This window comes from Strigops habroptila, chromosome 8, assembly GCF_004027225.2.
Source record: "Strigops habroptila isolate Jane chromosome 8, bStrHab1.2.pri, whole genome shotgun sequence".
NCBI lineage: Eukaryota > Metazoa > Chordata > Aves > Psittaciformes > Psittacidae > Strigops > Strigops habroptila.
In genome coordinates this window covers 10,719,287-10,741,692 of record NC_044284.2, presented here as the reverse complement: position 1 = coordinate 10,741,692, position 22,406 = coordinate 10,719,287, and the positions used below count along the sequence as shown (strand labels likewise).

Genomic DNA, 22,406 nt, shown 5'->3' with positions numbered 1-22,406 from the left:
CGCCCCCCCCCCCGCAACGAAACACAGCTCTTTCCTCTGCTTTAGGAAACGGATCCCTCCCGTGATTTCCTTTCAAAGGTGACTAGTAACCTCTTCATTAGGGTTGGCTTTGGCAGGGCTCTCATGGTGCAGTTGGCAGGGCCAGCCAGCCGGTGCTGCGGCTCAAGGGGGGAGCGCGCTCGCCTTTCCCCAAGGGTGGAAAATAAACAGGGCAGCTCGCAGCAGCGGCAGCTCGGCGGCAGGACCGGCACCCTGGCCATGCTCTGATGGGTACCATGGACTTTAAGACAGATCCAAGCGCGGTAACCATCAATTTGCTGCTTATCGTCCACCCTGAGGAGGCAGCAAGCAAGCAGAAAGGGCAGAAGGAGAGGCCAAAAGACAGCGACCGAAGCACAGGTAACCTCCCTTTCGTGCCAGGGAGGGGAGGGCAACATGTGTCTCATAGACAGTGAAGCTGCAGCTTTGGAGCAAGGCTTCCCCCTGCCCCACCGCCCTTCTCCTCTTTTCCTTTGCAGACATGCTGCAAAGCCCCAGACTTCAAACTCTGTCCGTAGAAACCCAGTGTGCCTTCCCTGGTCCTGGTGCAGGACAGACCTTGCTTGTGCAATACTGCATGCTGCGCTCTGGTGCATGCGACCCAGGGCACAGGAGGTGACATACACACAGATACTAATCCAAGGACCATGTTTGTACCTTGCTTTGCCATGCCCTGAGGTGCCTCTACAGCCTGTGTGGCTGTGCAAGGGGAGCAGAGTGAGAGCTCAGCAGTTTCACCCCAGAGCAGCGCCTACTACACCGGAGTACAGGGGCAAAACTCTTTTGTTGGAAACATGTCCAGGCTTTGTCTCCAGGGATGACTGCCCTGAGCCATTTATAGCTACAGTTTGGGACAGTCTCCCTGTCCCTCCAGGGGATATTCCAAAAAGCTAAGGCTGTGCTCTGCAACTGTAAGGGGACCCTCCTGGCAGAAGTAAAAGGAGAAAAAGGAGTGTTCCTGCTCTAAAACCTTGTGGAAAGTCTAGGTTTTCAGACAACCAGTTCCAGGCTAACAAGGGTAGATAAAGCTAATGCAGACATTATGTTCATGCTTCATCTAACACAGCACCCAGCATGTACCCAAATAAGAGCAAATCCTATTAAAGCAGCCTAGACCTGGACTATTGCACGTTTTTCCTCCTGGTATTTCCTACTCTAGCAACAAGGGCTGCAGCAGATGCTGCAGACAAGATAGGCAAGATGGATCCTGGTGGATCAGCTGGAATGATGGGTTACATGAAAGGTTTGGGGGTGCTTGGCCTCCAGGCAGTGCCAGAACCTCCCTGCAGGAGGACAGACTGCAGATCTCTCCTTTATGTCTTACAGGTTTGCAGGATGATGGAAATGGAAACAGCAGATCGCACCCACCTCAGGGGAGAGACCTTAACGGTATGTTCTCTTCTCACTCTACTGATAAACTAACCACAGTACACAAAACCCATTTGCAAGCTTTTAGCACCCAGCTGTGCCTCTTGAGCATAAACGTGCTTGAAACAACCCATCCCTTTCCAGAGCTTTGAGGGGCTTCAATGGAGACACACGGAGGGGCCTCAAACCATGTTCTCTGGGAAGCATCCCCTCTTCTGCCCCATGGCCAGGATGTACATGGGTGGAACTGCAGAGCCCATGCACGGCTGTCTGTGGGGGACCCTCCTGCAGCTTAGTCCTATTTCAGGTGCTCAGAGCTCTTGCTTTTCGCAGCCAGCTGACAACCGGGGAAATTCAGTGCCCCAAATTGCTCAGGTTGCAGACAGAGCTTCCAGAGACTTCCCCCAGCACTCACCCAGCTTAAGCAGGGTCTGGGGCATGCAAGAAGCCTTTCAACGCATCTATCCACCAGGGCTTTCTCCATCTGCCCTGCTCACATTGCTGAGTGCAAGGCAAGGTGATTGCTATCCAGGAATGATGTGGCTGCTAATCTTGAGTGTTCCCCTGCCAATTCCTCACCCATCTGCCCTGAAACAGTTCAGAAGGAACACCTGAAGATGTTACCCCAGGCTGCACACAGCCAGGCTGCAGGACTGCAGTGCAATAGGACAGAGCAGCTCCCAGGGAAGGGAATCAGACCATCCGGCTTGCTTTCTTGGTAGTCTAAGCCTAATGGGATGTCTAGCAGGGAAAGGTGGGGGGCAAAGGTAAAGCAGAGGTAATTCTCATAGTATCAGTGGATTCTAGTTATACTGAACAGGAGCTTTGCTTCCACAGGCCAAGCAATTGCAGCACACAAAAACCACGGCTGTGCCCAGTACTATGCTCAATAGGAGCCCTGATCAAAGCCCCTCTGAAATCAGTGGTGGCTCGTTGGTGCTCACAGACTGTGAGCAAGCGACATTTCATGGCAAGATACAACTTTGGGTTTGTCTTTTTACAAATCTGATAGTGTCAGACACCAGATAACAAAACCCTCCACTCTGGGAAGCAGATAAATGTTCAACACTTTTATTCCTGTGTCACACTCAAGAGGGTCTGCAACCAGAGCTGCAGAGCACAAGTCGAAGCCTCCATTATGAGTGAGAGGATGGTATCAGTCATTTACCACCCCAGACTAATGGCAGGAATATTTAGTATGCACATGGGAAACCTTCCCTTGCAGTTCTACCTTAGGCACAATTTAAATCCCTGCTAGGATTACCAAGTATTCACACGCCGAAGGAGCAGGCAGAGCTCCTCTAGCACCACAGGGGTTAATAAATTCCCCTTTAATCAGCTGTGTTAGCATCTTGATGAAGCCTCTGACACCACGGAGCAGCTGGTGCTGCCGCAGTATTTACAAACTGGATGACATAAGCCTTGTCCCAACCCACCGAGGCAAACAGGCTGTGGCCCCGGCGCCGCACCGCAGGACCCCATCTTTGTCCCAGCCACAAGGTACAGATGGTATCCAGCCTTCAGGACAAGCCATGGAAACCAGGTTCCCTGCTCTGGTCTCTGGTGGCTGGCAGGACAGTGAGCCCATGACGCTTTGAGTAGAGAGCAAGGGACTGCCCTGGCCAACGTCCACTGGCAAGGCTGGAGCACCCAGAGCCCTGGCACCTGCTCGCTGCCCTGGATGTCAGTGCAGTGCAGTAGAGCAGATTTATGCTGCCTGAAACTGCATAGATCCCCGCACTTCCCTCTGCTCCAAGGACCCCAGGGCTAGCTGGCATCACTGAGATGGTCAGGGGCTCCCAGACCACAGAGGGAAGAGGTGAGGATGAGATGCTGACAACCTCAACAATGCTCCCACTCAGGAACCACATCGCCTTCAAGCCCCCTCCTGCTTGTCCTTCCCTCCCACCCACCTCTCCAAATAGTGACCTGCTGATCCAAGCACCCTAACCCTCCACCCTGAGTAGCAGCACCCACTCCAGCCCTTCTCTAGGCTGGAGCATCCCTCTGGAGTGGGGCCAGGCACCCCAGGACCATGACAAATTGGGCATCAAAGCTGGAGAATAAGGTCGAGCTTCTTGTGTCGTTACTTACTTGGCTGCTAAGTGAAGGCACAGATTTAATCCACCACCACACCAGGCACCTCCACTGTCCTCAAGGCACTGAGATGTTTTTCTTTGCACAACCAGGCTGTCAGGTCTCCAAGGAACCCTGCAAGCAGACGCAAGCCCTTACTTCATACTCCAATGAAGGTAAGCGGTGCCCCAAAGGATACCAGTTTTTCAGAGCAGAGCTTCAGTGAGTTCCCTGTCAAGATTTTGCTGTATTAAAACAACCTCAGAACATCCCCAAAGAAGGGAAAAGTCCTACCTCGACAATTCTGTGATCTTGAGCATGAGGAACTAAAAATCCCAGGGGAGCCTGGAGAATCCTCAGGTCTTTCAGTGTGGGTGCATGGAGGTGGATCCTGAAGCACTTGGGTTCCCACCAACCCTCTTAACACAGCATAGATGTAATCGGAAAGCATGGTAAGAACATACTGCTGCCAATGTCAGATATTCCAGTCCTGATAGATGGGTGCAATGGCTGGAAGAAATAATATTGACAGAATAGCTTGAGATAGTTGGTTACAGATGTTCTTTCATAAGCACTTGCAAGGAGCCACCCCTGCACTACAACAGGGGCCATGGACCACAGAGAATGAGGAGAAGAACAAGTGTTTCTTTATGAAGGATATCTTGATTAGGAATAGTAAAAAAAGGCATAAAACTTCAGTAAGAATTTCATAGCATTAATTTTTAAAGCAATGCATGTAGCACTTTGGAAAATTTCCGTGGAATTACGGGGTTCTTTTCATTTTTTCAATGTCTTTTAAACTGACTGGATGGCAGCATTCCTCACCATTAAATTTATTTCTTGAAGAATCTTAATTTATGGGGGAAAATGGGGAGAAAGTGGAAGTTGGCAACAAAGCCCACAAACCCCAAAACTAAAAATAACCTTGGGAAATTAAGAAAAGGACTCCTGAAAATATAAAAATCTTAAGGAAATAAAACCATTAGCACGAAGTCATCCCTTTGAGGAGCAACTTCATTTTATCTTCGAATTAACTGACAAAATACAGCAGCCAGCTCTAGTCTTGCCATCCTCATACCTGCAGTCATCCCAGAATTAGAGTCAAGCTCTAGGATTTTAAAGGGGTTTTTTACAGGTTTTCTGGCCTTCTGCTTTTGGGGCTTAAAAGACATGGAACACTTCTGCACAATCATAGAGATACTTCACTTTTTCTGAAGTTAAATGCTGTGGAAAAACTTACTCTGTGCTGAAAGTGCAGATTCCTGCCTAATTCGCTGGTTCCAAGAGCTGCCTTTCAAGGAAAATCACAAAAGTCACGAGACTTTTGATAACATTGGAGGAGGTAACACATGTGGTTGGATGGCAGCCCCAAGGTGCATTAACATCTTGACCTTCGGTCTCCAAAGCAACCCCTGTCTGATCTGAAACAGGGAGCACACTGAGTTCCTCCAGGGAACCTCAGTGGTTGCATAACCTTCCAAAATGTTTGCCAAAAATAAAGCAGTGTCTTTCAAAAAGTTCAGGTAATTCCTACAAGACAGTCCCGAACTTTTTCCCTTGCACTTCTCTCTGTGAAACTTTAAACAGAAGATCCCCAGGTTTCCAATGAGATTGCTGTACAGCATCATGGCATGCAGAGCACAAGCCCCAGCCTGGACCTGTAGTCTGTCTCTGACAGGCAGTGGCACTTGCAAAAGCATTTTAATATCACAAGTCAAACCATTTTCATAGCTGTGATCCTTTTTCTGTTTGATTCCAAGAAAAATCAATGAAAGAAATTAAGTCTCTGCTTACCATATCTCCATCAATAGCTATTTAATATAGTGATAAACGTGGGTTTTTTAAGCTGCCACATAATCCTCACTGAGGACCTCTGCTTTATTTATGATCCACTTTATCACCTGCAAGGCTCTAACAGGCTGTCTTGTGTTTTTTGAGAGCTACAAATTACACTAGAGGCGACCACAGGCTTTCTAACCATATAGTTTATCTTATGGGTGCTTTGTTTTGTCTGGAAACCCAAATGCTTTGATACCTTCACAATCAACAAGTTAAGAATCAGATCCTGCAATGCCTTGGCAGGGCATTCTGCCCTTCTCCTCCACATCCAGGTTAATTTTGCCTTTCTTAAGGAGTTTGTCATCGTTTCTTGCAGGAACCCAAATGACAGTGGAGATCCATCCCAAGGATACCACCCCACAACTCTTCAAGAAGCTCTCCTTTGGAAAAGGTACAGCCTGGGTTTTCCACCCTAGCAGAGCAGGCCAAGGGTGGGAGGGCAAAGGGGCCACATCCTTCCCTTTGTACAAGTAGGGAAGGCAAGAAACCGGGGAGCTCGAGGGGATGCAGGAGCCAGGGCGGGTGTTGGAGTGATTGCACTAACCATGCTGGGGTGTTGCAGGTCCCCGGAGGATGCCCAGACTGAGAGGTCAGGACAACAAAGGTGAGGCTCTGCTCTACCACAGCATGTATCTCCAAGCTAGCCCTCACTCAGGAGGAGACAGGAACCCTTCTCCCCATAGGGCTTGAGGCTCTTGAGAGGATGCCAACCCCTGTACCCACTTTCCCTGCAGGGCAGATGCTGCTGGACCCTGTCCATAGGGCTTGAGGAGGAAAATCCTTCTGCTCCTAGGGCAGGGGGGTCTTCTCCTCCTCCAGCCCTGGGATAAGGAAGGTGGTGACAGTCTGGGGCCCGCAGCATCCCTCAGCAATCCTGCAGCTGTCACAGAGCTCTCTGCAGGGTGATCATTTGACAGCTCTGGAGCTCAGCACTCCCTTCTTCCAAGCGTGGAGGAGTCTGGCTGCGTGGTGGGCAGGGGTTTGCTGTCCCCAGCCCTCTGGCTAGAACAGGAGATGCCTGACTGCTGGGGAATGTGGCCTCTGCAGAGCCACAGGACTGCAGGGAGGGGACACGGAGTGCACTGCGGTCTGGACAGCTTGCTTCATCCCACTCCCCTCTGCACACACACTCTGCAGGGTGTCGACATCCATACCCAAATGCAAGAGAACAAGGCAAAGAAAAGCCTCAATTTCAGCTTTTCCCACCCAGTCCCTCTCCCCAGAATCACTTCTTTCTGTCTTTTTCCCGCTGCCGATGACTGCTCACCTACTGCTCCCCTCTCCACTGTGCCAGGTTTCCAGAGGACAGAAGCCCCGCGGCCACCAGGAAAAAAGGACCTGCACGGTAACATTCAGCTATCCCCACACTGCTGGCACAATGGGCACAATGCAGGGCAGCCCTAGACAGGGAGCCCATCACTCCTAGGAACATGGCTTGCCCTGCCTCAAGCCTAGGCTGAAGCGCACTGGCAAAGGATTTGCTTTATATTGCCACGATTAGCATTCAATTTCCCAATACCCCGCTCACCAGAGTGGTGGATAGGGAGGGCTTGGGGTATGTCACACGTTCCTAAACCCTTCCCAAGGCTCCATACGCTTCCTAACTGCACAGTGCTACACAAGTTACTCCAGATCCCACATCTGCAGGGAGCCTTTGCAGCTATAACCTCACATAAGACAAAAACTGATAGCCAATTTAAAAAAAAACATCCTGCTCCCAAAAGGCAAAAATCAATTTTCAGAGCTGTAGGGAGTGGGAACCTTTAAATATAAACCTGCTTTCCCTCTCTTTAGGTCAGCATAATAGCACTCTTCAAGGGAAACCAGGATAAATGCATGGGGTGTTACAGAAACAGATACCATGTGCCTGGTTTTGGCAGAGAGACCCCTGCCCAGCACACAGGGATGCGCCCACATCTCGCCTGGCAGGCTGCACCGTCGCTGGGACACGGGATGCCCCATAATCAATTCCCGGTGAATAGGTTTCCAAGAAGAGTAGGGCTCAAGTTAACAAAACACCTTTGCAAGTCAGGAACAGACCTTTGGCCACCTCCCCAGTGGGACAGAGCCCTGTTTTGGGGTGATAGAGAAGGAGTGGGTGATGAATACAGATCTCAGAAGCACTGCCTGCTTCTCAGCCGGGATAGGATGCTCTTGGAGCCTCTCATGCATCTTGCTCCCACCAGCACTCGTTCAGCAAGGCAGCAGAGGGGTGTCCTGTCATGAACAAAGCTGCATGCAACCAGCCAAAGACTCTGTGCCTCCGTGCAATTCGCTTCTTGTTACTAGGCAAACAGCAGCTCTACGGCACCATTCATTCACCTCTCTCAGCACTCAGGGTCACAAAACAGCATTTTCACTTTGTGATCTCTTTTAAATCCCTTTTTCCAGAGGAATAACAACCCTACTAAGATAGCTAGAAGAATCTCTTTAGCCCTTTGACAGCACATCATGGGGAGAAATTTCTGTAGAGCTCAATTCTCCTCTTACCAGCTCAGAAGAAAAGGTAGGGCTGAGCAGACAGTGGTACCGGAGAGGCATCCATGCACTGAGTTACAGCTGCATCACTCGGGTGACACACTGATGAGAGAGAACAGTGTCAGCTCATTCAGACACTGTTACAAAATAAGTTATACGATCAATTAGGGGAAGCCAAGGCCAGGTTGGACGGGGATTGGAGCAACCTGGTCTAGTGGAAGGTGTCCCTGCCTGTGGCAGGGGGTTGGAACTGGAGGAGCTTTAAGGTCCCTTCCAACCCAAACCATTCTATGATAAGTTAGTAACCCTTTGTTCACACCAAGTAGAACCAGGAGCCTAGAGCCTGCGAAGATGCAGACAGAGGGGTAGGCACTCCAGTTTCTGTCCAACTGCTCCCCATGTTACATTTCTCATGTGCTTGAATTCATGCAGAACTTACCATCCAAAATAGTCACCTCTATCAGCAAAACTGCTGCAGAAACCCAGCTATTTTGTGGGTTTTTTTCAAGGGTCACTTTTTTGCCAGGGCTTTCACCATACAGATTTTCCCTGATGTTTCTGCATTATACCTCCTAAATATAATATCCTGGGATTTTCTATGCTGTTATACGGTGCCAAAGACACAGGGGACACCTCCCGCTCCAGCATTGCCCAAATTATACCAGACTAGACAGGATGGCTCCTGTTTTCCGTGTAGCTGGCAGGGACCTTCTGCAAATGCCCTCATGTCCTCTGCTCCCTAAGCGCCTGCTGATGGATCCCTCCACGGGTCAGGCAGGAGGTCTGCAGCATCCGCTTATTCAAGCATACAGCCAGGAAAAATACCCCCTCCCTTCCTGAGACAATGACAACTCATTTCTTCCCAGCATATCCATGGGACAAATCCTCTCTGAAGTCCATGCCAGTAGATCTGCAGCAATTTGAGAAGCTGGATGCCTACGCATTAAAAGTAAGTCTCACTTTTGCCTGTGTCCTCCCCCTCAGCTCCCCTCTGGGGATGATCCTTGAAACCTCACTACCAGCACTAGCACCAGCTTAGCCTGAGCTACTGGGCCAAGTGCCTCAGAATCTCCCAAATCATTTCCCTGAAAAGACCAGCAACATAGATCCCACTCTAGGAGGAAACTATGACCAAAATTACGTCCTCAAACATGGAACTACAGCTTTGTATTTCTATTTTTAAGGAAGCTTGAGTTAGAGCAGTCCCTTGGCAGGTGGGGTCTCACTAGCTTTAGAAGAACAAAGGAGCTGGGAGGAAAGGAAATGTACCATAGCCATTTCTTCACCATGATCTTGCAATGGTTTCTCCTCACAAACAGGTAAACATCAAGAACAGCGTAGAAGAACTCGTTAAAGCCCTGCTTAAACAAGCCCGGACTGATCTGGAAAAAGTCCGAGCCATATGGATGTGGATATGCCATCACATAGGTAGGTTTTGATCTTCAGTTGAGAAGATAAGGCTGTTGCCATCAGCCCTCTTACACTGCCATTGTGGTTTACTTTACATGCTGTGGGTTAGCATCATGGGGTGGGTGGGAGGAAGGTTTTCTGGATGTATTTGTCCAGAAATATACTCAGAGGTTATCTCACCATCTCTGTTTCCATAGTACCCTTCCTAGCACTGCCAGGCCCTACAAGGCTTGTGTGTAAATGATTTCTTTCTACATGATGAGTCTGTAACTCTTACCACCCAACTTATCCAAAGGTGAAACCATGAAAGTTCCTATGAATTAGATGAGCTTTAACCCAAACCATTCCATGATTCTGTGACAGTCTCTTGGCTCTTCCACTGGCAGCTTTGCCCCTATGTTTTGTGGATACATACTGTGGTGCAGTTTCTAGCTAGTACCTAACTGCATTCATGTTGTTGACACATCCATCATACATGTCAGCACAGCACATTGGAGAGGCCAGCCTTGGTAAAACATGCTAGCATCTGTGTGGCTGCCATTTCTGCCTGTAGGGCACCCTTTCAACATTCACGACAACTGCAATCACTCAGCAATATACGTATACAAAAATGTTTGTTTCCCATTAACTCCTGGGGGACAGAGGGGGAAAAGCACAGCTATTCTTCCCCTCACCTCTTGGGCATCCTGATGGGCTTTTGGTGCAGTGCAGTTCCCTGGCTGAAGCGGCCAGCTGACGGAGAGCAGCAGAGCAATTTGGGAAGCACTGGCCTAATCTCACGCCCACTGAGATCAGCAGGGCTTTGCCAGCAATTGCATGGTTAGCATAGTTAGATCAATCCAGAGCAGCTTTAATCTTCCCCTGCAATACGCAGGCTGCTGATTTCACTGCTGATTTCCTGAAACCCAGCATTTGACTCATCCAGCACTGCTGACCATTCAGCCTTTACTCTATTAACTCATTTCTGCCTGCCGCTGCCTGGGCTGGATCCTGCTCAGGACAGATGGTCTGTTTTGAGCCGGTCCATTTACCTGACACGCATGTATGGGAGGTGTCTGATCCCCAACAGGTATGCTGTAAAAATCCTCACAGTTCTCCTTCATCCCTGCAGAGACTGACCCCCCATTTACATGTATGGGAAATAAGCACAGTGCTAGGGATGTAAATTGGCTCACAAAAATGCAGTGTATCTATCCTGGAAGAGCACTAGTGATGTAAACTCTTACCTTGGTTGGATTTTAAGTGAGAGCACTGCTCTCTGGATATCGATTCCCACCCAGTTCAACTTCCTGCCTCTGATGGACGGCTACCTCCATGCAGCGGTAGCACTAAAAGAAATCTTAGCTACCATTTCTAGCATGAATACAGAGCTACATGCAGCCAGCTAGCTCCCCATACACCCCTCAGAGTGCTCTGCAGCTTTGCTAGTGGCCCAGTGAAGAGCCCCAGTAAAGACAGCCCTTCCCTACAGCCCCACGGGCTGACCCATAGACAGCTGCCATCTGAGCCCTCCAGATACAAGCCAAGCAGTCGCAGCATTTCATCAAAGCACGAACACAGTGTGTTGCCAGCCTTTTTTCCCTCTTCCACAGCATTAAAGGGAGGATGAATCAGCTGATGCAGCATTCCTTAGAGCTTTGTCAGAAAAATATGTTCGTATTTTAAGAGGTTACGGACATGGCCAAGGTTGGTCAGTATTGAATTAACCTTCCCAGACCAGTTCCTCAAGCTCTGCCTGAAGGAATCCCGCTGTGTCACTTTTCTGTATTCATTCAAAGTAATTAAGATTTCCTATGCTTCCAGGTATTAATATGACTCACTTGCAACAAATCATTTCAGGTATTTCTCAACAAGCTACTTTCCAGGTATTTTTAATACAAATTGCTTATAAAGAGTGCAAAACGTTCAGTGGCTTCCTTTGACAGTAACAGGAGTCCAACTCCTCAGAATGCAGAGCACTCTGTTTTTTACCGGGAGCTCTTTAGATGATAGATCCCCCTGCACAAGGGCCACCCCTGGGGAGACCCTCTTTAAAAAAAGCAAGTTTTCCTTTCATTTGGATTCAACTGCTGAACCCCAGCCCAGGCTTAGAACAAACTGTGAGGAGAGATAGACTGTGTCCCTCTCCCCCTCAACCGCCATCCACAGCATCCTTGTGCAGCACATAACACGGCTCATTTCTCCTTGCTCGCACTCATGGAGATGAAAAGCAATCCAAGTGTGGCTCCTGCTACCCACTGATCCCATTGCCTCAGGCTGTTGGATGAACCTTTGTCTGTGTTCCTTCCCGCAGAATACGACGTAGTGGGCTACCATAACAAAAGCCAGCTGTCAAGCAAGCCCATAGATGTGCTTCAGATGGGGAAGAGCATTTGTGAGGGATACGCTGGGCTCTTTGAACACATGTGCAGGTAAATTAGGTTCAGAAACATTCAATGCCAGGGAGAGTTAATATTCATTGTCATCTCTGTGCCTCTTCTGTCTGCCTTTGCATTGACTGATGTGACTCTAAGCAGGATGTAGAACTTTAGCTTTCAAATCCATGCCGTGGAAAACCAGCAAGCCCTAGAAAGGTCAATTTTGCCTCCTCCTCCATTCCCTCCACCCCCCCCCTCCCCAGCATAATTTACTTTGTGCCATCTGCTGAGCTTCGCATTGCATTAACATAATGGCAGATGAAAACACGAAGCTAATTCAGTTAGAAGAAGCTGTGTTTTCCCTTTCAGTATCTGTATGTGAAGGTCAAAAGCATGGCAAGACTTAAACAAGACGGAGTGTTGTCTCCAACATGCACCCACGCAAGAGCTAGGCACACTCCCAAAAGGAGCTCCCCCAAAACCTTCTGGGGATGCCCTCTCCCCACCACTACCAAAGCGCCAGCTCACGCTACCACACTGTTTTCTGCAGTCAATCTTAAGGTCCATCATGGTGGAGGCCAATATTGCAGTTTCCATTTTATAGCTACGTGGGCATTTATAGCTACGTGGTGACTTCAATGGGGATCAGCTGCATAAACAAGTGGGGTTTCCCCCACAAAACAGGATTTGCAATCACAAAGCCATTTCATGGAAGAGGCAGCCCTTTCCTCGGTGGGCAGCACAGTGCCTTGCATGTGAATGGAGCACAAATCCTTTCTCCCTCACTTTTCTCCATCCCAGTAAAGGAAGGAGGTGGCCGTTGTGCAAGGAAACCCTCAAGCACTACAGGAAGGAGCAGCACCTCCCCTCTCAATATGCTCTATGCAATAGTTTGGCTTAGATTAGTAAAGACAATGAGGGTGCCTGGCAAGTTTGGGACCAGCCTTACGTAGAAGGGTTGGCCGAGGGGAGAAAACTGGACCCGACAACTCAGGCACACAAGATTGGAAGGGTCTTCCTAACACCAGAAAGCAATGGTGTGCTTTCCTAAGAGCATGGGCTTGCAAGGTGGCTCGCTCAGGAAGCACCTTCTCAGCAGAGCAGCTTCCATATACAAGATAGGTTTGGGAAAAATTTAAGACCAGTTACTAACTGTCGTATGTAAGTAACAATTGATCTTCCACAACATCCAACAAGATTTGGGAAGGTTTTAACCATGAAACAAACAAAATCTACAGGGAAAAGGACAGATCTATAAAAAAATACCATGCCAGATGCTAGGGTGGGGAATGCTTCCAACCAGTAACTTCTCACGCGATATTGGATCTTGCTTTCTAAAGAGTAACATAAAGAAATAGGGTAATGAAGTATGAATTTATAACTGCATCTTATGGAACAGTTATTAGCACTTAGAAGTGGGAAAAATTTGCATCTGTTCATTAAAAAGCATATGTTTCATTCATTAAAAATCTTTCCAAGGATATTTTTTACTATCGAATACTATTGAAATCTGTTGATTTACTCTTAATTCCTCAGTTCCATGTTGATTATGCATTTCGTGATTTGGGAAACCTCCCAGTCATCCAGCCTATCACTTTTGTGAAATATTAGCTACATGTTTAGCTCCTTTTATTGCAAAACTATAACCAAAGACAACACCACTTTCTTGCAAGGGGATCTCCTCATCGCTGCTTCTTGTGCAGTGTTCAAGTCTTACGCTGAGTCTAGGCATAAAGGCAAGAGGCAAAGAGCAAAGGCTTTTCAGAGGCAAGTTTTCCAGGAAAAAAAAAGGTCTTTTAACATGCTTTTTTTTCCCAGCTCTCACTGAGACAACTTAACTCAACCTGCCAGTCATCAGGAATCCCCCCAATAGCCATGCTGAAGTCAATGGCTGACACTGATTGAGTCCCTTATTCATAATTAGCCTGCAAATTATCCAGGTTTCACATCCTCTTGCTTTTCCTGTTTACTACAGCCAGTAGCTTTCCTTCTTTTCAGGCACAGGAGTGTACACCTACCTACCACAAGTATAAACCATTCTGTCTTCCCCTGGAGAAACCAGATTCGCCTTTTCTTTTTAGATAAAATCATCAAAGTCAATCTGAAATCAAAGGGAAGACGGTGCCATTGAATTCCAACGACACCTATAGCAAGATCCAGATTTTTTCCTACTCTTTTTAAAGCAGAAAAGCAACTTAGCTTTTAACCTCCTTGCTGCACCAAGCAGATGTTACCAACTGTTTCTAAATTCAGTTCTTCCAGTCCCCCCTGTACTTAGGTTGTCTGCTACGATCACATTACCACTTCAACCATTTCTGGAGATATTCTCAATCTTTTATTTTGCTGGTTAATTTATATGTATAAAGTAATTTACACGAGAACAGAGAGATGAACACTCTTTTAACTAATACAGGATTGCTATTTTACAGGGGTTCTGTCTGTCCATTAGCAAAGATACCACTGTGTAGGTACTCTGACTTTTCTTTTGGGAACTTTGACCACATCCAAGCACAAACTCTTCTTGTTGCTTTGCTAATGTTTGCTGTGACAGCACAGAGAGAACGAAGGGCTGAACTTGTCCCTTAATGTTCTCACCAAATATCCCAGCTAACAAGAATGTCTAGAAGCCTAGAAGGATTATATGTCAAATCCCCATGAAATTAGTGGGAATTTGGTACTTAGCTCCTGTTAGGCCCCTTGGAAACTCCTAGGATCAAATCTTCCTTGAAGATCCCAGGATCCCAGTCTCAGTTACACCATGTAAATCCAAGCTCTCACCAGTCTTGTTGGTGGAGTTGCTCCAGTTACCACCCAGATCCATGTCAGAATTGGCTCACAGGCAGCTGTGGGCTGGCAGGGACTTTACAGATCACCCGTGACACCAGGTTTCTCAATGGCATTCCTTCCAGGCTTGCCACGTTTGCTCTGAATGTCTCCTGTGACAGGCACTGCCTCGCTCACACTACGAAGAGCCCACGCTAAATGAGAGTTGGCTTGAACGGTCCCTCCTCTTTGCTGGCCATCTTTAGCCCTGCCATGTTTCTCCTCTCTGTAGACCTTTGTCTTCTCTCTGCAGGCTGCTCAATGTGAGCTCCCAGCTGGGGCTCCATCAATCCTTTGCAGTGGTGATTCTATTTTTGATACTTTTTCTTCAAGAATTCTGGAAAGAATGTAAGAATTTAACACTCAAAGAGTATCAAATAACTAAGTAGCACAAAGACATCCAGGTTTGAGCTTAGTAAATCCTATGAGAAGCTCAAGTCACCACCTTCCCTTTAAACCAGCATCATCTCTGTGAAGAAAGCAGTCCTCCCTGTAAGCACTGCTACACTGCCAATTACCTGATGCAATGATAACAGACACTGCCAATATCTGTTATCAGACCTCGACTTCCACAACCATGCTGATTATCTTGCCCATAAATACCACTTTTCCTCTGAGTTAAACCCGCATTATGCAGACAGCCTTGCTCTTGAAGCATGCACAGTTTATTACTTAAGGTAGTTGTTCCATTTAATGTACCTTTCAATGAAGAAGAAAAATGTCAATACCATCCTACACAGAAGACAATCCTCTAAGCAAAGCAGTTTTAGATTAATGCTGAAATAAGACACCAATGATAGAATCCTATCAACAGCAGATAGCTTATTACAAGGTGCTTATTTAAGTCTTATTTACACTTCAACACAGGTATTCATTATAATTTTTTCAAAAGAGACTAATCATTTGTTCCCTGGGCAAGCACAAGCTCCCTCTTTAAAGAAACTAAATCAGCATCCACAGTCCCATGAGGTCTAAGATACCTTAGCGGGTGTCAAACACCAGGCCTGCCATCTCAGAGAGAACACAAGCATGAACAGGCACACTTTTAATTTATAATTACATGGGCTAATTGTGGACAGCTTCAAAGGGATTCCACTGAGTAACAAGGCAGAGAGCAATTAAGCACACTTCATCTTTGTCATCCTCCTCTAACAACACTGAATTGATGGTGAATCAGGCAAAGAGAGAGGGAATATGCAAAAACTGGAAAAGAAAAGCCCCTACACCTCCAGTGGGATGCTCTTTCCAAGTCCCTATGCAAAGACTACAAGAAAACAAATGGCCCCTACCCAACACCTTGGCATCATTACCTTGGGTTACTCTTGCATGCCCACCCCATATGAAGACATTCACTATCACAGCCGAGAAAAACAGAATCTTTAAATGATGTCACTGGTAATGGGGAGAAATTGCCTGTATCTAGATGTGCTGGTATGGGAAGGCAGTTAGAGGAAAGCTGTACAAAGTGCAGAGATTCCCCCAGCAAGAAAAGTACAGTGCCCCTGCTAACAGCAAGCTTTCCAAAGAATTAAGAAGTGCAGCATTTAGCACAGTGTCTGTCACCAGTGGCAGAAGTTGGAGTTTTCAAATAGAAGTACAGTAGCACACTTAGACATTTAAAACCCCTAACTCCCTTGGGATTCAACTGCAAGGAGGCACCTGAGGAGCTGATCTGCTTAACTACAGGACTGAAGTTCTGCAGACTTTTCTCCTCCTTTTGTCCTTCCATAAAAATACACTGAAAGGTTTAAAACCAAGGCCTCCTGCTGCATCTTATTGTTTCCTTTTAGTCTTGCAGGAATCCAGTGCATGAAGCTATCGGGGCACTCTAAGGGGAACGGGTATAAGACGGGACAGACCTTTACAGGGGACTCTGACCATACCTGGAATGCTGTCTACCTCGATGGAAGGTGGCATTTACTTGATAGCACCTGGGGAAGTGGTGCTGTTGATGATTCTTTCACCAAGTTCACCTTCAGGTAAAGAACCATCTTCTATGTTAATACATAAACCTACCACAGAAGGAAAGCTGATGGGTTTGGTCCACCAAGCAGTGACAAATATTAGGTCTCACAGCAAGACCCAAAGCCCCGAGCAAGGTATTTGGGCTGCCTATACAAGGGATGGAGCATGTACCTGTAAAAACGCAGTGGCCCCGAGCAACAAACTGCGTAACTGTTGAAAGTGACCTTGTTTTGTGCACCACATCTTCAGCTTATACAATAGTACCTGTCACTTGATTCATAGCTTTCAGCTGCCTGAGAGAGGTTGCCTCCACACTTTCGAACAAGCAGTGCCTCCCTCTCTCTTCAGGAGCCCATGGTTGCAGGCAGTAGTGCAGATATCCTGGTTTTATACAAAAGCTCAGCATTTGCCCTGGAAATGGAAGACCAAAGCTCAGGTTCCTCCTCTGCCCAGAAAATTTCAAACCCACCAATCTCAGATTCGCCGCAGCCCAAAACATTCCAATTTCTCCTGCTGAAACCACCATCACTGCGCAGGGGAAGAATTAACTACTTATAACAACTCATTTTCCTTTAATCTCTTTTTTCTTCCAGATACAACGAGTTTTATTTTCTGACTCACCCAGCTCTGTTCATTAACAATCACTTCCCAGACAACAGTAACTGGCAGCTTCTTAAACCAACCCTGACGCTGAAAGACTTTGAGAACAACATGCTGCACAACAGCAATTTTTACATGTTGGGCCTGCTGACGGCACACCCGGAGACGGCTGTCATCCAAACAGGTAACCTACCCTGTGAGGGAAGCTGCAGAGCATCTTCCTTTATATAGCCCCTCATCCTCCACACTCTGTCGTGCATGCAGCCCGTCACATTACATTTCCATCCTGGTTCTGGCAAGCAAAGTGCACTTAAAGCACTTGGGGCAGAGGAGGGTATGTTTAATTCCTTTTGTTTTGTTTTCTTTCTTTTCTTTGGGTTTGTTGGGGTTTTGGGTTTTTGTTGTTATTGTTGTTCAAGCTGCGAAAATCTGTAGTAGCTGCTGCGTCTAAAAGAAAGCCTCAGTCAGCAGCTGAAGCTGAGTTACTCTATCAGCCAGCAACAGTGGTGTAAAATTAGAAGTATTGCTATTATATATTAGCAACTCTGGCTTGAAAAATGAGATTAAAACCTTTCACGATGTTCCGGAAGTTTGAATTACTGAACAACGCATAAACAGGCACTTCTACTCAGCATCCTCAGTAAGTCCTCAGCAGCTCTTTCAACATAAAACTATTCAGGCAACACCACTGAACTACAGGGCCCACATTTAAGACCCCCTTCCTCAGATTCTTAAAAGAGCTGCAGGAATTCAACTAGATATCTAATTGAGGAATGCTAAGAACACAGAGTTAAAACTTAAAGGCAGAAGCATTTTAGGACTTCATGTTGTCTTCAAGCTGTTTGGGAACAGGCTCATAGGGAGGTAGATTATCTCCTATCTACATACTGGAGGGTTCCTGCACTTTTCTCTGAAGCTTCTTGGAAAAGCTACTAGACTAGCAATCGGGACTAATCACATCTAATTAAGCCCTTCTTGAGTACACAAGCTGACAGTACTTTCAGCTATATTAACTATTCTATAGGACCACAGTGTATATAAAATAGGATAAATGTATATCTCCAAAACAAAGGCCACTTCTCACTTCATTCTTTTTGAGGGACACTGGTCTAAGCAGACAGCTGACAAGCTATGACCTGTCAATTGCAGCTCTTTATTTCATTAATAGAGAAGCAGTGATTTACTGGGACAGATTAGTCTTCCCAGAAGAGGGTGTACATGCAAAAAATACACTGAAACTCCTATGCAGGTTTCTTTTCTTTTGTATTTCATAGTCAATGGAAAAGCTTCTGTATCAGTGGATTGCCGCTCTGCTACACTATTTACATTTAAGCTGAAGGGAACAGATGAACACGGTTTAATGACTTTGAAAAAACACGGGATGAAGCTGGATATCTACCCACAGAAGACAGGGAGTCACAAGCTGCAGATCTTTGCCAAGTCCTCCAAAGCCTCAGATGTCTACAACTGCGTGTTAGAGTACGTTGTAGAGTGCAAGTCTGTGGACAAGGCCATGCGTTTCCCAAAGGACCTGCATCAGCCTGTTGGACCAAGCTGGTTCACAGAGCGGCAAGGATTCCTGAGGCCATCCCACCCTGACCCCATCATTCACACCAATGATGGGCGGTGTTCTGTCACCTTCACCCTGGGCAAAGACATAAGCGTCTTGGCCTCACTGCACTCTGATAGCAGCAGCCTGACAGAGGATATGGGAAGGCGGCACATCATGCAAATCCATCGTGGGAATCAAATTGAGTTGAAGATCCATCTGCCCCACGCAGGGAACTTTGTTCTGAAAATCTATGCCAGGAAGAAGTCAGATCCTGGCAATTACGACTACATCTTCAACTACCTCATCACCTGCTTGAACACTGAAGTGAAGTGGCCAGCTTTCCCTCAGAGTTACAGCAAGTGGGTGGAAGACTATGAAATACTGGAGCCGCTCTCCAGCTTGCTGCCGGCTAATCGCAATGTTCAGTTTAAACTCAAAATGCATGGGATAGCAAAGGTGCTAGTTCAAGCTGAGAACGCTTACCCTCTCACCCAGAGCAGAGGCTACTGGGAGGGAACGTGCAACACTTCAGGATGCAGAGAGGTGTTTGTGATGGTGCACGAGAACGCCAACCACAGCTTTTATTCACACGTCCTGAAATACGAAGTTGAGAGCCAGTAACACCCCCTCCTTGTTCTTTCACCCACCTGCATGAACCAACCTTTCCAACGTGCCCAAAACCAACGCAGCTTTAGAAGATTGCTCATTTTCTCAATCAGATGTGTTCTTTCAATGAATACAGAACAACACTTGCAGGCTTTTGCAAGACCATGGGCTCAGAAGTTCAAAGCAGCAGAAAATCCTGTTTAGAAGGGAGCAGCAGTCGAAGAAATTAAATGAAATCTTCACCTACATTTCAGCAATACTGCCCAGGCAAACACTTTGAAGAAAACAACTGACTGTCTGGCCATAGGTCATTCTGAGCCAGCAGTGGTTGCTGGTTTCCAAGTTATGGACCATAAGAAAAGTCTTACAATGGCTACTCCAAGAAGAATCCACCTAGTTACGGGGCAGGATGAAGAAAGTACACCCTGGTTTTGAGCAGCAATATTGGACACAAGGAACTTCAGGATGTTTAAGTTTCTGTATATCTTTAGTCAAGTTGCAAAATACAGCCCAGGAGAGAGAAGCATTAGGAAGAAGATACAACATGAAGTTTTCTTGTGCACTTCATTGTCTTACAAATCCAAGCAATACTGCGAAATTACTTTTTACACTGACTCTTAAATACAATAAACAAAATCATTTTTACCTTTTTATATTAGAGTATGTGAATTGTAAACACTTTTTCTGCAATATTAGCACTATAATCATATCTCAAGCATATAGGTGTTTCCATAACTAAAACGACAGTAAAATGGAGAATAAAGTTCTCAAAAGAAATCACTCCTTACTCCAACTTGTCTATGCAACACTGCAACTAAAAAACTGAAGGTGTTATGTGGAATAGCAGGCTGAGTGACATTATTATCATGTAAAAACCTACTTGGTGCTGTACTCTTGGAAAACCCCTACATGCACAAGGCAAAGGTGGTCTTCTAGCGAATCTCACCACAAGTACACGTCATAAGATCAAGCAATGCTTTCATAACGAACCGAGATGTCCGTATTAGCATGACCCAAGAGATACTATGTTTAATCTTGAATTTAAAATAAACCTGTTCTGATTTTGCATTCTGTTTCATTGACCACACGATATGAATTCCTCTTGACAAAGCTGCTGTATTTTCCACACAAAGTATGTGGGTTGTTCCCACACTTCCCTCCTCCTCCTCAGCAACCGGGTGGCAGAAGTTCTACACGATAGTGAAGGGCTGCCCATCTGCAGCAGGCTCACTGCCTCCAGATCCCTCCTACGTTACTCCCTCTAGCCCAGCACATAGGGTTGAGTCCCCACTTTAAGCAAGCTGAGTGAGTACCTGGAGCTGTGTTCAAGTCGCAGAACTCTCAGTGAGGATGCAGGCTACTGCAGACACAAGCTGCAAGTATAAACACAACATGTAAGCTAATAAAGCTTACTCTAGGATGCCAGGAGTACAGCAATGCTTTAGGGTCTTTTTGTACTTCGAGACAAGGAGGCTCCATATGTGACATAAAAGTAGGTTTTAAGTCCTTCCCCAAACAGCTAAGAGTCTTTGCCCTCAAAAACTGGCAGCAGCAGCAGCTCCTCCCTGCAGGAACACTAACAAGCCTTGTAGCCCAGCAGGCATCTGCTCCCTGGGCAGCAACACATACTGAACAGCACAGATGCAGACGCAAGAAAGACTTAGGGATTTTTTGATTGACTGGGACCTTGAAGGCTAAAGCAAGCCTTGTCTGTAAGCACACACAGCCCTGGTTTATTCTGGTGCCTAGCAGAAGAACTCTTTTTTCCTAGATCCCATTTTTTCATATCAAAGAGGACACATTTCAGCAGTTACAGGTCAAGCCGATCCAGTCAAATACGTCACCTTCTTACAATGGGAGGATAAGGCTGTATCCCAGAGAGCTTAGGAACTAAAGAAAACTACTTTTTCCACATAACAGAGTCAAGGATACCAAATTACATACACCCTTTATGCAACCAAAACTTGATGTTCACTTACATGCATACAAACAGACACAACTATTGGGCAGCTATAGTAAAGCCATTCTGCAGGATGACACTAGGATGAATGCAGTCGTGCTCCTCCTCTCAAAGACTCCCTGTTGCAAGGTCTCTCTCTAAGCCCACATGCTCTATTTCCATCTCCAAAAGGCTGAGGAGAGGGCGTTGGAAATTACCCCAAGGGAGTAGAGAGAACAGTTTATACACTTTTGCCTCCCACCTAGTAAGATCTCCGGGAGTATTCCCTCCTCCCCCTACACAACACTGCAGAACCCAGGCACCTGCAATTACACACATCATACAGGTACAGACTCATTTAACCTCTCAAAGTAAAGAGTGACCCAATGCACTAACACACACATGGAAGAACACACACACACAGAGCCTGCAACAGCCTCCTACTTTTTTGATGCTAGGCTGGTCCCAACAGAAGTGCTGCAAGTAAAGTTCTACATTTTTGTTTCAAACAGAAAACAAACGTCTGGCTCAGCCCTGCAAATGTGTAAGAAATTCTTCAGTGTTATCGAAGCATGAGTTCAAAGATATAAAAAAAGAACCCTCTCCAGCTTCATTAATTATAAAGCTTCCAGGGCCAGGTGATTATTCCAAGGGATGTTTGACACTGCAAAGGCAGAGAATGCCTGAGAAACCCTGCAGCCCTAGATAAAAGCACCTCAGAAGTCTGTGCTTGCTATGACATCTCCCTCCAGGATAAACAAGTCTTTTTCCTCCCAATCATATAAAAAATGCACATTCTTCATCGCAGCCGAGACTCTAACACCAGGAGAACATCTCTGGAACAGACTTCGTTATCTCAGCACTACCAGCTCTCCCATTTCAGTCAGAGTTCTCCCTCAGCAGGCCTTCAGACTGAACAGGTTTTGTAATCCCTACCCCACCAAGAGGTGCAATTACTTAGCACTATGAATTCAGGTCACTCAGTTCTGCAAACATCTTGTTTCTCAGTGAAGGTAAATGTGTAGAACAAGTTCTTCTCTCTGGCAAGTGCATCTACTCACAAGCTAGCTTCCTCACCCATGGAACGAACCTGGTTAGTATACAATCAGATGCTTTGCTGTTTCCATGCTGTTTGCATGACTGGATAGCATCTGAAACTGCCTAGATTCAAAGCAGGCCGATACCAGCTTACACAGCAGCTGCAACTACATCTGCCATCCAGATGAATCTCACTTGTTTGTGGGTTCTCCTCCCATTCAATTTCATTTCCAGTTGCAGCTACTCTCTGTCCGTCAGAAAGGCACGTGAGTAAAAATGAGCAACGCAGTGAGAGCAGGAAACTGTTCAGCTCATC

General features: G+C 46.5%; 1 protein-coding gene across 1 annotated transcript; it reads left to right on the top strand.

The window, feature by feature from the left end:
- The first annotated feature begins 260 nt into the window (after positions 1 to 260).
- Positions 261 to 19,128, top strand: KY (kyphoscoliosis peptidase). The gene is made up of 12 exons (XM_030495175.1): positions 261 to 399; positions 1,366 to 1,428; positions 3,597 to 3,659; positions 5,639 to 5,713; positions 5,885 to 5,926; positions 6,617 to 6,667; positions 8,667 to 8,749; positions 9,120 to 9,228; positions 11,504 to 11,621; positions 16,181 to 16,369; positions 16,949 to 17,139; positions 18,230 to 19,128. The coding sequence occupies exons 1-12, from the start codon at positions 267 to 269 to the stop codon at positions 19,126 to 19,128; spliced, it is 2,016 nt and encodes a 671-aa protein (XP_030351035.1). The 5' UTR covers positions 261 to 266.
- Positions 19,129 to 22,406: the final 3,278 nt, after the last annotated feature.

Coding starts and splice junctions, on each gene's coding strand:
- KY (XM_030495175.1), top strand. CDS start 267: ATGGGTACCATGGACTTTAAGACAGATCCAAGCGCGGTAACCATCAAT. Junction 6,668..8,666: donor AGGAAAAAAGGACCTGCACG/GTAACATTCAGC, acceptor ATTTCTTCCCAG/CATATCCATGGGACAAATCC. Junction 8,750..9,119: donor TGGATGCCTACGCATTAAAA/GTAAGTCTCACT, acceptor CCTCACAAACAG/GTAAACATCAAGAACAGCGT.